Source organism: Uloborus diversus, chromosome 9 (genome assembly GCF_026930045.1).
Source record: "Uloborus diversus isolate 005 chromosome 9, Udiv.v.3.1, whole genome shotgun sequence".
Taxonomy (NCBI): Eukaryota; Metazoa; Arthropoda; class Arachnida; order Araneae; family Uloboridae; genus Uloborus; species Uloborus diversus.
In genome coordinates this window covers 29,993,453-30,007,672 of record NC_072739.1, presented here as the reverse complement: position 1 = coordinate 30,007,672, position 14,220 = coordinate 29,993,453, and the positions used below count along the sequence as shown (strand labels likewise).

General features: G+C 32.5%; 1 protein-coding gene across 2 annotated transcripts in view; it reads left to right on the top strand.

The window, feature by feature from the left end:
• The window catches only part of LOC129230744 (protein kinase C and casein kinase substrate in neurons protein 1-like), a 132,500-nt gene that overhangs the window by 75,779 nt on the left and 42,501 nt on the right, over window positions 1–14,220 (top strand). For both annotated transcript variants that reach the window (XM_054865170.1, XM_054865171.1), the window contains 3 exons: window positions 6,270–6,499; window positions 10,895–11,094; window positions 13,287–13,424. In XM_054865170.1, the coding sequence (XP_054721145.1) occupies window positions 6,286–6,499; window positions 10,895–11,094; window positions 13,287–13,424 (552 nt within the window). In that variant the 5' untranslated portion in view covers window positions 6,270–6,285. The remainder of the gene's footprint in view (window positions 1–6,269; window positions 6,500–10,894; window positions 11,095–13,286; window positions 13,425–14,220) is intronic.

The window sequence follows — 14,220 nt, the reverse complement described above, 5'->3', positions numbered from 1 at the left end:
ATGATATTTCCGTTTTAACCTGCAAGACTTTTATTTTCGCAACCGTTACTCCTAGATGTATACTTTTAATTGCAAAAATGTTCAAAATCAGATGCAGGGTTAAGATACGGAAAGTTTGAAGTTAAAATAAAAATGAGTCAAAAAATACAAAATTTAACTTTTTACACGGGCCCCAAGTCCCCTAACTTATATTTAGGGAAATAATCCCCATTGTAAAATAATTACAACATCAAAAGTTTGACATTAGTACGACCAATATGTCCCGAGGTACCAAACTTAGCGTTTTTTGACTTATACACCACTTTACACTCGCTGTCGACAGCACCTTTTGGGGAGAAATATAGCGAATAACAAATGTTTTAAATTATATGCGTGCTTAGAGTAGTTTTTCAAATTGTTCGAGGTTTTGTAGTGTGTTTTTGCGTATCATGGCATAACAGTTGCATTTATTTCGGAATAGTAATGAAAAATATAAATATTTTAGTTTTTTTACTTCTACAACCTGACATTCCTCTGAAAGGGCGAAAAGTTCCAGTCTCATCTTCTATATGGTCCCTTAAAACTTAAAATTAGAATATCTCCTTTAGTTTTGGTCTCACAAAAGTCAAGGTTTTTGTGATAGTTATTTTTTTTTCAATAGACAGAATTTCCCTAAATATTAGTTGGGGGACCTAGGGCGCGTATAAAAAGTTAAATTTTGTATTTTTTTGACTTGCAATTGGAAGTATGCATCTAGGACTAACGGTTGCGAAAATAAAAGCCTTGTAGGTTAAAACGAACACCCTGTATACAATGACATGTTGAACGAAATATTGAGAATACGCTCTTTACAATACTAAGTAGCTCATTATACTTTAAATGATTTCTGAAGCAAACATTCAAAGTATGAAACGTTAGTTAAACATATAGAGCTACGATATTGATGTCAAGAGCAAAAATACGAAGCTATCGGCAAAATCGGACCGACTCTCCTGAGCCGCAGAAAAAACACCTAGTCTGACTTGGGTTGAAATTGAAAATGCCGGGAGCTTAAATGCTACTGGCAATTTGCATATTCTGCTGACTCGATCTTGTAAGATGGAAAGAACGAATGAAAAAGAAAAAGCTAATGCAAATTAAGGATACAAATACTTTTTGAAAAATAATTTACCACTTTTCGTAACAGGTTAACCAATTTAATTTGATAAAACATAATTACAATAATATTTTGTTTAGTTTGCAGACACTAATCTCGACGCTTAAATGAGAAATATAGAAAACATTTTCATCTCTATTAATACTTCATTCATGGTTGCGATACGACATTGATGAAAAATTAACGCATTATGGTAGATATGATGATATCGGTGTATCAACCATAAACACTCATGTTTTGAAACATTGAGTTTTTTAAATAATATACATACACGCATAGTAATCGCTAGCAAAGGCTTTTATGGGAAAACTGAATTTACGGCCTGTATTTAACAATTTGTAAAAAAGATTTTTGAAAGGTCAAAGCAAAGGTAATAGTAATAATGAATTACCATTTTAAATTTACAAAGGAATGAATAACTGAAACATGTATTTAAAATACAAAGCATTGAAATATTAATATAAATTACTAGAATAAACTCGTTACAGTTTTTAATTTTCCACTTGAGCAATGTAAAAAATTAAAAACTAGTTTTTTTAGTGATTAATGTGAAGGAATAAATGAAATGTGTTTTTATTTCTCTTGATAATGCGAAAAAACGGGGGGGGGGGGGACAGAGAAAAAGTAAAGTATTAGATTAAATAGTTGTTCTAGTACACTTAACGGCTACAGAATTATACAAATCAACAAATGATATGCAGTATGGTACATACTTAAAATAAAATTATATTTGAAGATAGGAATAAACTACTTGTTTTTAGAAGAAACTATTATATAAACTGATAAGCGGAAAACTAATATAATCTCTCATACATATTTACAGAAAATTTTAGTCTATCTCAACCTCAATATTCTGTGTGACAGTGTACAAAAAAAAAAAAAAAAAAAAAAATAAGCTGTTAACTTTTCTCCCGCATTCTATTACTTTCGACAACAAACTATAGAAAAATCTTCCGAATGTGATGGATGTCGCGAACGTTGATTAATTATGTAATAATTATACTTTACATCTTACTTAAGTGTGTGTAAAAAAAATGAGAAGTGTAAAAAAAATATAATTATTACTTATGTAATAATTATATTTTTTTTACACTTCAGTTTTTTTTTTTTTTTGGATGGGGGAGCGGCGATATCTTTGATTTAATTATAAGCATCAGACAGAAACAACGATGCTAAAAAAAGTTCTGTAGATACTGCCGTTTCCCCCCCCCCTCTCTTCATTTTTTTTAGCGGAAACTAAAAAAGTAAGCTTGTACAATAAAGCTAACTTACAACAAAAGAGAAAAATTCTAAAAAAAAAGAAAGAAAGCACAAATGAAAAATGTACATTTATTGCCTTTTACCCTGCCCCTGGAGGCAGAAGATATCGTGATCGTGTCTCTTATACGTAGTGAGCGAAGACAGGCTGTTTTCCCTGCCTTAACACTACGCTGGCACAGAAACAACTTTTACAGAACTCAATTATTTGTGTAGCTGGTTTCCGCGATCGTGAAAATGTCATGATGTTTTGATATTTTCGATAGTTATTTTCGAACTACGATATTTGCAATAGTATATGTATTAATCATATTAATATGTATTAATCATATAAATTAATTAATCATATTAATATATATCAAATATAATATAATCATATAATATAAAAGTATATAATCATATTAATATCATGTATTATTAGAAATCACCAAAAAGTAATACTCTATATCAACTTAATGTGTTAATGTATCATTAATGTAATGTAGTAATATAATATTCTTTTTATTTATATTAATTAAATTATTAGTAATGTAACAATTTAAATATATGCTCCTCGTGGTGCACCCCGAAAATACTTTGTGGCTAAACGATCTACACTTTTGGGGCAATTCTCGAAAAAGTGTCCCGTCCGTGACATTAAGTTTTTTTATTTTATTCAAGTAACTATTAATTAAATATGGGATTAACTGTTATGCTTTGATAGTATATTAAAGCATGTGTCATTCTCCAACAGTATTATTTTTTGAAGGCTTTGGTTAGCTGGAAAAAATAAAAAACTTAGCGTTATGCATGGGACATTTTTTCGAGAATCGCTCTTTGGCATTTGCTCTTCCTCGTGGACAGATACTGGGAGGTGAGGAGCTGATTGGATTTAAGACTTTTTACTGCAGCTTTTTTTTTTTCCTCCATGTTTTTTTGTTGCTCTTTTCTCTTGTTCTTCGGCTGCTGCGTTCATTTAAAAATAATAATATAATAAGAAAACAATTCATGTTAATAATATCTTCTTAAAAATTAAAAGTTGGTTGAAAAAAGGGAAATGTCATCTGGCCACATGCACTGACTAACGCATATTTTGACTAAAGACTACCTTTTAAACTTTCATTTGTAGCAGTAATTTTCTTGGGAAATAAAAACCTCCAACTTTATTCGGAACACAACGTTTTGTACAACGTCAAAAATCCGAAGGCACTCACTCTTATGTTTTTAAAAATTCAAAAGAATTTCCAAGCTCTCTCTAAGTCAAAAATTAGTGATTTTTTTAAAAAATGAGTTTAAGTCGTTTTTTCCTTCATAAATTAGGTAAACTTTCTTTGTGTAAAGTGTGTACTTCAGAAATTCATTCATTTTTCTTTAATTACTGTATGATAGTTACTCAGAGTACATTCTTCAAATATTTCTCATTCTTTCTTTATATTCAGTTAATGAGTATTAATTTTTGTCAAAAAATGTAATTCCATGTTACAGCATTATGCAATAATTATACTGCATTATCTGTTATCAGGGCTAGGTTTACTTATAAGCTAAACAGGCTATAGCTAAGGGCGCTTGCTTTGTTGAGAACAGCTAACTGCCGAAAAAATGCATGATTTGTTCCCAAAAAAATGAAACAGACGAAAAAATAAATATTATTTTCAAGCACCTGAAAATTTGGAAAAATTTGGTTACAAAACTTGAATTGAATTCTAACGAATGCGAGAGGGGAGGTAGGTCAAAATGGGGCCAAATTTAGCTCTTTCCTACGTCCTGCATCGAAAAAGTGAAAAATCTTGGTTCTTAAATTTCTGTAACATTTACTTGAGATAAATGTTTGTGACTCAAACGTTTCATTTCTTGCTAAATATTTGATTCCAAATTCAGTACTTTAGAATTCTTTTGTTGTTGCTTGCTTTTATCTTACTTCTACTTTATACTGTTAATCTGTTAAGCACAAGAAAAGGATAGTATACTACCTCTCTGTATTGTTTTTCGTTTTTGCACTACTTGTAATGGGGGGGGGGGATGTTGGAATGAGAAATCTATATATATATATATATTTAATTATTATTAAACTTAAAGCTGGATTTTTTTCCCCCTTTTAAGTTAGAACAATTTTTTGTAAAACTATACAGTCAATATTAAAATGTTAGAGCCCGAATAGAACTCTATAATATTTTTAATTATTATAGTGTTCTTAATTAAATAATTAAAATAATTAAATAAGTTTTTGAACTCCTTGGAAAGTGCTTCAGTTTTATTTCTTATAAGGGCCTTACGAGCGGCCATGTCAGCCTAGTCGAAAACTAGGGGCTGGGGCCTTCGCCGGCGAATCTGACGCGAAAGAAAGAAAGGAAAAATTAAAACAAAGAAAAGAGGGGAAAAGCAAAAAAAAAAAAAAAACCATGAACAAGCAAAAATGTAAAAAATTAAATTTAATTCAAAAAAATTGTACTTCGGTGAAGTTATAAATCATTTTGCAAATCAAAAAGCAAGGAAGGTTACTTTAAAATAAGTTAATAATATGCATAGTTTCAATGTATGAAAATTTGGTTATGATGTGCAAATTTCTGTGTCGCATTTTTTTCTTTTTGAAAAAATTAGCAAGTGTAGTATTTCTGACAAAAAATTATGATTTTTAGTAAAATTTGCTCTTTGATATTTACTGTTGTGACACTTGAATTGGGTTAATTGTTTTCTAGTAAGTAGTTTTTAATTTTCTTTCTTTTTTCTTTCTTGTTTTTTTTTTTCTTCTTCATTTGTCTTTTTTTTCCCTTTCCTTTTTTTTTTTTGGAGGGGGGGAGGGGAGCTTTGAAAAAACTGACTAGGAGCCCGTCTTGGTTATTTGTGGTCCTGTTCTTATCAAGTGTATAAATTATGAATTGTCCAAATGTTACTCTCTTGTTACTTATTTTCTAAATCTGTTCACAATTTCTTATAAAAAAAAAATTATACATTTTTACTATTGATCATTTTACATTCAATTCAGTCTTTTGTTTATCAATGGCAAGCCCAGATCTAAATGTTTTGGGCCACCCTGCAACAAAATCTGAGTGGCCCCTCCCCAGAAGCTAGCAGTGTATATTTTCAACGTTGATAAATCTTAGTGCTAATTTTTTTTTTTTTTTAATCTTAATTTCTTGGGTTGTTGGGAACTTTAAGGAAGTGCCTCCTCCCCTCACTGCGAGGTCTGCGGAAACGCAGATCCTGACCTGGTTCGTGGATTGGGGGGACAATCAAAAATCAACTGTACCGAAAGCCGATGTGAGCAAGTAACGATTTGTCATCTTTTCTCCTCCGTCCCTTTGTAGAATATTGTCGACAATTTGTCAAGCTAGAAAATTTTTTTTAGTTTGCATTGTTGGTAGTAAAATGCTTTGAGCTTCTGACACTGGCATCTTGTTGTCAACTAACAACATAAATTAATCTACAATCCCCTAATAAAAATTTTACCTCAGTTTATGCATTCTTTTAAAGTTAGCAAACATTGTATAATTTGAGGGACTGGAGATATATTGCCATGTGCAAGTAAAAGGTGGTAACTGCATTTTTTTTCATTTACCTTTTTTTTTTGCATTGTCATCTATTGTGCATTAGCTTTATTGTACAAGCTTGATTATTTGGTTTCGCTGCAAAATAAGCATGAAAAAACGTCTAATTCCGACATTTCCCGTATTGTTAGCATTGAATCCCAAAAACATTTCTTCAAATATCTTGAAAACTAATTTCTGCAGATACTGCCTTTTATCTGCCCAAGACAGAATCTCTGACTCTTCTGAGATTTCCAAACATGCTCAGTCTAATATTGTTAGCTTTAGTTTTTGGTGATAAAATATCCAATTATTTCATGATTTATTGTTGTATTAGAACCTCCTCATGTGCTTATGCTATTTATTTCTTTCAGTTGAGCTTTCCCGACCATGTCCCACCACAGCGATGATGCTATGCTTATTGTGGCAAGCGACAGCTTTTGGGAACCTGGTAACTACAAGCGCACGACGAAGCGTATAGAAGACAGTTTTAGGTTGTGCAATGATCTCATACTGCTTATCCAAGAGAGAAGTGAAATAGAAAAAACATATGCCAAGAGTTTACGGAATTGGTCCAAGAAGTGGAATGAAACGATAGAAAAAGGTATTTTTTTAAATTCATCAGGAGTTACAAAATACATCTCACAATGGGTTTGGAATTTAATACCAAGTCAAGATGTTACCCCTTTTGCATTTGTGAAAAAGGTCTGATTCAGAGGCTCCCTGAGAGTGGTTACAAAAAAAAATTTTCCTATATAAAAAATTTCAACTATTAATTCGAAAATTTGGAGAAAATATTGCACAACTGCAATTTTCAAAACATTTTTTTTTATGGTGCCTATTCTTTCTTCTAATCAGATCTAGGTTTGTATGTACAATTTTTTTTTTTTTTTTGTCATTTTCATTTGGTAAATTGAGAATCCCCCTATCCTCCTCCCCTTCCAAGAATTTGGGTTGGAGATGCCCCTGGTCCAGTTTCTTCACCTTATTTGCATTTCTGAGATAAAAACTTGATACTACATCAGATTTTATAGCAATCTTTTGAAGTGTCCACTTGTAAGTTGTGCTGAGAGAAACACATTCTGAAAGCAATTTCTTCTAAGGCTTTTAAATTAACAGATTTGTGATTTCTTTAGAAACATCTTATATTGCTGATATAGCTTGGGTGATGCACTTTTTTATAACTTTGCTGTCGCCACTTCTCTGTACATCTTCAGCTGTTGTCATATTTCTTTCACTGCAAAATTTAATTTCTTTAAGATCAGTTAAAAGGGTTTTACTTTTTTTTTTGAGTTTCAATTTGCATTATTTGCCATGCTAAGGTATATATACCTCTTACCCCCCCCCCCTTTTTTTAAACTAAATCTTTCCTCCTCCCACTTTTTCATTTAATTTTTTTTTTCAATAAAAATTTATATTTGCATCTATGAGTGTCTCACCCCCCCCCCCATAACTGCGAATATGTTAACCTTCATTTTTAATGCATTTGTCAACACTTTTTCAATACTTTTCATTTTTTCTTGCTAACTTTTCCATGCTTACTCAAGGCCCATATCTTTAGCAACATTGCTTAATATTGTACTTGTACACACTTAGACGTTTTATGGTCTCAAAAAACCCAATGACTGAATGGAAATTAAAATAGATGCTTCAAGGGGATGCTTCGTTTACTTGTGTTCAGTTTTATTTTTAGTTTTTCTATACCTTCAAGATCGAAATACTTCAGTTGAATTTATTTAATGAATAATGTTTTTGGAGAGCAATACATATTGTTGGTTTTGAAGTAACAAAGTGAACGTTTGATGTTTTTTAAACTAAGAAAATTAAAAAATAATGGATTCCAAATGTTCAATGACTAAACTTCAATGAATATCAGCGATGAAAATTAATACATTTAATTTAAAAAAGTGTAATGTGTCCTGATTTGATTTTTTTTTTTGAGTTAATGTCTCAAATCTTGTGAGCTTCTATAAATTTCTCAATTAAAAACAAGATTTTCTTCTGAACTGCAATCTTCAGTAAAATATCTCCTTTTATACACAATATTTTTAAATTCATGTAAGGTTGCACTTTTTTTCTCACAATTTGTAAATATTATCAAACTTCGAAAAAGCTTAAGCAGTTTAACCACCCTTCGGTTAGTCAGCCTCAGAGTTACCTGTTAAGTGGACAACTTAACTCATCTAGAAATACAAGTTAATAAATACTTCCAGAATAGTTATTTTCCTTTAGAGGTGCAATTAACTGAAAAAAAAATCTTTGTACTCAGTGTGGGGCGCAGGAACCTCCTTTTTTAACCGACTTCAAAAAGGAGGCGGTTATCAGTTCATACCGTATGTATGTTTTTTTTTGTTTGTCCACTCATAGCGTCTCACCTAGTGAACCGATTTTGATGATTCTTTTTTTAATGGATAGGGGATGGCTCAACTTAGGTCCCATTACTTTGTTTGACCATATTTGTTCTTTAGAAAAAAAGTTATGGGCAAAAAACAGTACATTTTATGCAATTTCCCTATTAAATGATTAAAATGATATTGTAGCGAAGTTCGCACTTTTCATCCGTGAATAACGGTGGATCAGTGGTAGGATTCTCGCCTCCCACACGAGCGACCCGGGTTCAAATCCCGACTAGGACAACGTGAATTTTACTAAAATTTCGTTTTTTACTGTTTCCCGTATTTTCTCGAATGTTCTATTAATTTCTGTATCTTTCCAAGTCTGGAAAGTTCCAGCACTCTCTCAAGTTGTATATAAGGAGATGTAACGTTCATTCGTGGTTCTGAATAAAGATCTCGAGCTGAGACTAACGAGTATTCGCTTCATTTGGCTTTCACATTGTCTTCGCTATCTTCATCTACGCGACAATATGAAACTCATTGTTATAAAAGTTTGGTGCCATATAACATTAATAGTAATTGTAATGATAATTTTGAATAAAGGCTTTTCTAAAGCAATCCAGTGATATAGAGCCGAACTTCTTACTAGGTAACTTCTTACTTTTACTGAAATATCTACATTTACACTAAAAAGAATGAAATAAAAAAATTTTGAAAAAAAAAATAGAACCGACTTCAAAATTGCTCTAAAAAGTGAAAAATAATTTTATTCTTTAAACACCATCGATAATGCTTTTAAACATAATTTTTGAAGTTGGCGCAAAAACGATAGATAAAATCATTCACAGTCATAACTCAACTACAACTATAAATTTAACCAGGCCAGTTTCTTCACTATCACATAAATTATGCATTGATGACAACATATTTGAATAACGATATAAATGTTTCGTTCCTAACTTTGGATGCTTTTCTGAAAAAAATATGAACGAAGCATGGTTACACTGGATTTTACGTTTTGTTTTTGTGCCAACTTCAAAAATTATGTTTAAAAGCATTATCGATGGTGTTTAAAGAATAAAATTATTTTTCACTTTTTAGAGCAATTTTGAAGTCGGTTCTATTTTTTTTTTCAAAATTTTTTTTTGAATTTGATGCACAAAAAGTGTGGAGCATCACAGAGTGGTGAGGGGAGGCTCAACGGAAAGATCTCGAATGGGAAGTTTTGCTACATCATTCTTTCAGTTCTCATCATGCTTTGGTGAGACAGCATCGCACTTTTTACTGTGGAGGCCTATTTTACTAATAGCCGCTCAATCAGAATGGGGACTTTAATCAGACGTGCTCGCCTGATTTAGCCCCCCGTGACTGTTTTTTGTGGGTTTATCTGAAGTTGTGGGCTTATAACGATCGTCCACAAACCCTGGAGGACCTGAAGAACCACATCCAAGCCGAAACTACCAATATATCGGTCGACATGCTCCAAAGAATTGACCAAAACTTCAGAGTTAGACTGAATCAGTGTATTGACAATGGGGGGGGGGGCACTTATAAGATATTGTTTTCAAAACTGTGTAAAGCATAATCTCCCATTATGTGTGACAGGCAAAAAGTTAATAATAAAGATTTTTTAGGTATGTAAATTTTTTTATTTCACTTTCAAAAAAGGAAGTTCCCGCACCCCCACCCTGTACTTCCTTTATATTTAGCAATTAATTTGAATTTTCCAAATCAATATTGATGTGTGAAGAATAGTTTGTGATGCACATATCGCACCCAGATAAGATAGTGACACAACTCAAAACAACAGATTCAAGAAAATCAAGGGTTTTGCCCAATAGTAGAGTTTAGTGATTTTGTCTCAAATACTACAATACGCTTAAAAACATTACGATGTGATGTTTACTGGTTAGTTTTTCGTGACTAAATTAATAATGCATACTTAAAGTTAAAAAATTTTTATCTAAAATTATTTAATAATGTTTCACTGTTGGTAATATCGGTTTTAGTTCAACACATGTATGTAAGCTACTTTTGTGCAAGTTTTGTGTCAAGAAGGAAGTTTTGTGTCAAATTCTCAGGTTATAAAACAGTAGCTAGTACGTTTTTCTCAAATTTTGAGGTGTCACTTTCCTTGCCAGGATGTGCTATTTAATTATTAACTTAATGCTTAGTTTACAGTTTTTGCTAATCTATCAAACAGAGTTTCTAAAAGTCATTTTGAAACTAAATCGTTAAAATTCGAAATTTTGCTTCAAATATTTTAAAAGTAGCATTTGAATATTTCAAAAACTTTTTTAGGCTCAGTTTAAGTGTAAACATATCTCAGTTTTATACTCTTGCCGCTTATTCATTGAACTGTATGTTTCTCGATTTGAATCTAAATTTATTTCTTAAATTTTATTAAAAGTATTTTAAATGGCGAAGTCATTAATAAAACCAACTGCTTTTTACCGATAAACGCATTCATTTCTTTGTAACTTAAGTCTTTAAAAACAAAATTTTAATATTGGTGGTTTTTCTCTTGGAGAAATTAATATTAAAGCAGTAGTACCTAAAGTTGAAATGACTTCATTTGTCCTTAAAAAAGAATTCTTTTCAATTATGAAGAGTGTTTTCATATTCAATCTGTGATATATATTAAGATGATATATTAATTACAGGTCCTGAGTACGGAACTACGGAAGCTGCGTGGAAAGCGGTTTTAATAGAAGCAGATCGTCGATGTGATATGCACCTTCGTGTCAAAGATCAACTATTAAATGATACAGTTACTCAAATAAAACAATGGCAGAAGGACAATTTTCATAAATCCATGATGCATATTAAAGAGAAAAAAGAAATGGATGACAGTTTTAAAAAGGTGAATATTTTTACTATGTTTGGTTTGTCATGTTACACCACTACCGGCAAATGCCACCACCATCATGCTTTTGACACCCACTTTCCCACCAGATGGAAGCATAGGGCACATATGATGCAAAATTGTAATACAAATTTAGTTTAACCAAGAGTGACTTGGTCGTTTGTGCTCTTTGAGGGATCTTTTATGTACCATATTATCATGCAACACAGACGCTGTCAATTTTCTGCATCTTGGAAATCTGTGAACCGAAGTCAGATTTTGAGCCTTCGACCTTGGTCGTAGGAGGCCAACTCCTAATCTCTATGATACCCTGTCATGTTTCTAAAGGTAAAGAAACATGACATGTACAGGTAGTCCACTTAAGTTCATCCTTATGCTGTGAACAGGGCTGCAGAGGGGCAAGGTGAACCCCTAGTCAGTTATATTGCCAGGCCCCTCCCACCCTCCAAAAAAAAAAGAAAAGATAAGGGGGAGAAGTAAAAGGGGGAGGGGAGCGAATTAAAACTACTTGCTAGAAAACAATTAACTCTATTTTAAGTGCCACAAAAGTAAGACCAAAAGAGTAAATTTTACTTAATCTTTACATTTTCTTATTCGGAGTTTCCCCCAACCCCCCCTCTTTTTCTTTTTTTGCATCAGTAATGCCTGGCCCCTCCAAAGCCTAGGCCCCTAGATTTTGACTAGAGTGACATGACCTCTCTTCAGACCTGGCTGTGAGCTTCAAAATACCTGTATCTGTAGCCATAAAAGTGGTGAATGCCTGTACATAGTACAGTGCCTGTGTGCTATTCCATGAAATGGTTTCAGCTCCTACTAGCGGCAAAGTTAGGGATCAACATGCTGATCTTGAAGAGACTGTTGGAAATAAGATAATAATCAGTTACTAATTAGTAGAGAGCATTAACAAAGAATGAAAAGACACCTTTGGGACACAACTGCTATGAACAAAATGCTTAAAAGATGCCTTTGTTTGAAAGTTTCTACAATATACAGTAGAAGACCGTTATAACCCACACCTTGGGACTTGAGCTTTTGCGTTATATAGGTTTTGTGTTATACAGATCATTTCACAAATTTTGAAACTAATATTCACAATATGTCGATATATTAGCACTTCAGAACGAGTTTTACCTACAATGAGTATTAAAGTCCTAACATTACAATTAGTTATTCACAAATAAATGTGTTTCACAATCAAAAGAAAGTGAATTATCCTGCACTTCTGCTAGCTTCATGGTTTGCATAACAGCTGCATTTTCAAGAGCCATCTGGTGTTTTCTGTTTACTCTGAGTGCTAATTTTCATTTAAAAGCTTTGAATAAAGATGGAAAGATGAAAAACTGTTTCAAAATTTAATTTGCCTAACAATTTTTATGTTTGCAAAGCAAAACAGAGGGATTTTTTTAACTTCAAAACCGACTGTTTACTTCAGAGAAGTTGTGCAGTTTATAGAGAATTGTGTTATATAGGTCAGCGTTATAACGGCATTCTACTTTATTGTCAAAAAAGTTCAACATGAGGAGAAAAAATTTCTGGCAAAACATCCTGGCGAATGATGATAATAAGTTTGATTAATGGGGGGGGGGGGAAATCTTGTGGTAACTTCTTTTTTTTTTTTTTTTTTCAAGATCATAGTGCCATGCTACAATTTTAGAAATCATGAACATAAAAGTGTGTACCTTTTAAATATCCTATTCTTAAAAGTTATTTCCACATGGATGTCCATTTTGAACTAAGAATGCTAACTCTACAGTAGGTGACAGTGTAAAAAAGCTTCACCTGGTAGACTATAGCCACTTAACTATACTTATACATTTTATGATTACAGCTGTAAGCATCCAAATATTAAGGGAAGATGACAATCAAATGTTAAGCGGGAATGAGAACATGCTATCTGTGTGCAAATGATATGACTAATCTGTGCAAGTGAAGCACAAATTATGACAAATCTGATAGCTTTTTTTGATAGCTATAGCAGTTTCCTCTTAAGAGCAAAAATGTTCAATAGAAAGTCATGAAGCTCACTTATTGACTTGGATGTCTGTGTTGAGCCTTTTTACATCAATAAAGGGCCTTGATATAGCTGATTGCTTCATCTTTTAACAGTTTCTGCTTTACTAACTTACAGACACATGCAAAGAATTATTTTTTCCAAATTCTGTTACTGATGCTTATTTGTACATTTCTAGGCACAAAAGTCTTGGGCCAAACTACTAGCTCGTTGTAATAAATCTAAAGCTGAATATCACCAAGCATGTAAAAACGAAAGATCTGCGGTTAATCAAGAAAGGAATGCATCTGCCGACACATCATTATCACCTGATCAAGTAAGTATGATGGTGACCTGTGATCAGGGGTGGCCCGACGGAAGGTCACTGTGACCTACCAAAAAATTTCCTCATTTGGAAAATTTTGCCGATGATTCAGGAAATTTGGAAACAATATTGAACCTTAAGATTCTTTTTTCCTTTTTTTTTAATTTTGAGATTGCTTTTTAATGATGCTTAATTTTTCTTCACATTAGATGTTGCCTTTGTATGACATCTGTGCATGCTCGTATTTTATAATTCGATGAAATTGGAGTTTCATTTGGCAAATTGAGAATTTTGTCCTTCCCCAAAAATTTTAGTTTGGGGAGACCCTGCTTGTGACATCAAAATCAAGTTTTAGAGTGTAAAAAAGACACTTAAATGAATACTAGAGATAATTATTTTTATATTTAGTTTCTGAAATGTAGATATTAATATTATTTCTCCCTCATGGATGCAAGATGTTTAATCTTTAAGTTGTTTTTGTCTTGATTAAACTGATGATAATATAGAGCCCTTAGGACTTCCCTTTTCTGCAACTACTCTCTATCTTTTGTGTGAAGCCTTAGATTGCCAAAAAACACAGAAGAAATTGTCAGTTCTTTTCACAAACCATGCCCAGAGACAGGGGCGGACTGGGAAGGAAATTCGGCCCTGGCAACTGTCAAATCAACCGGCATTTGAGGGGGGGGGGGGTACTACAAGGAATCTGAAAAACGTGCATTCTTATGCGAGTAAACACCGTAAATACGCATTGCAATACTAATTTTGTAGTTTTCCGATTACAATTTACAAACTTTTCTTAATTATATCA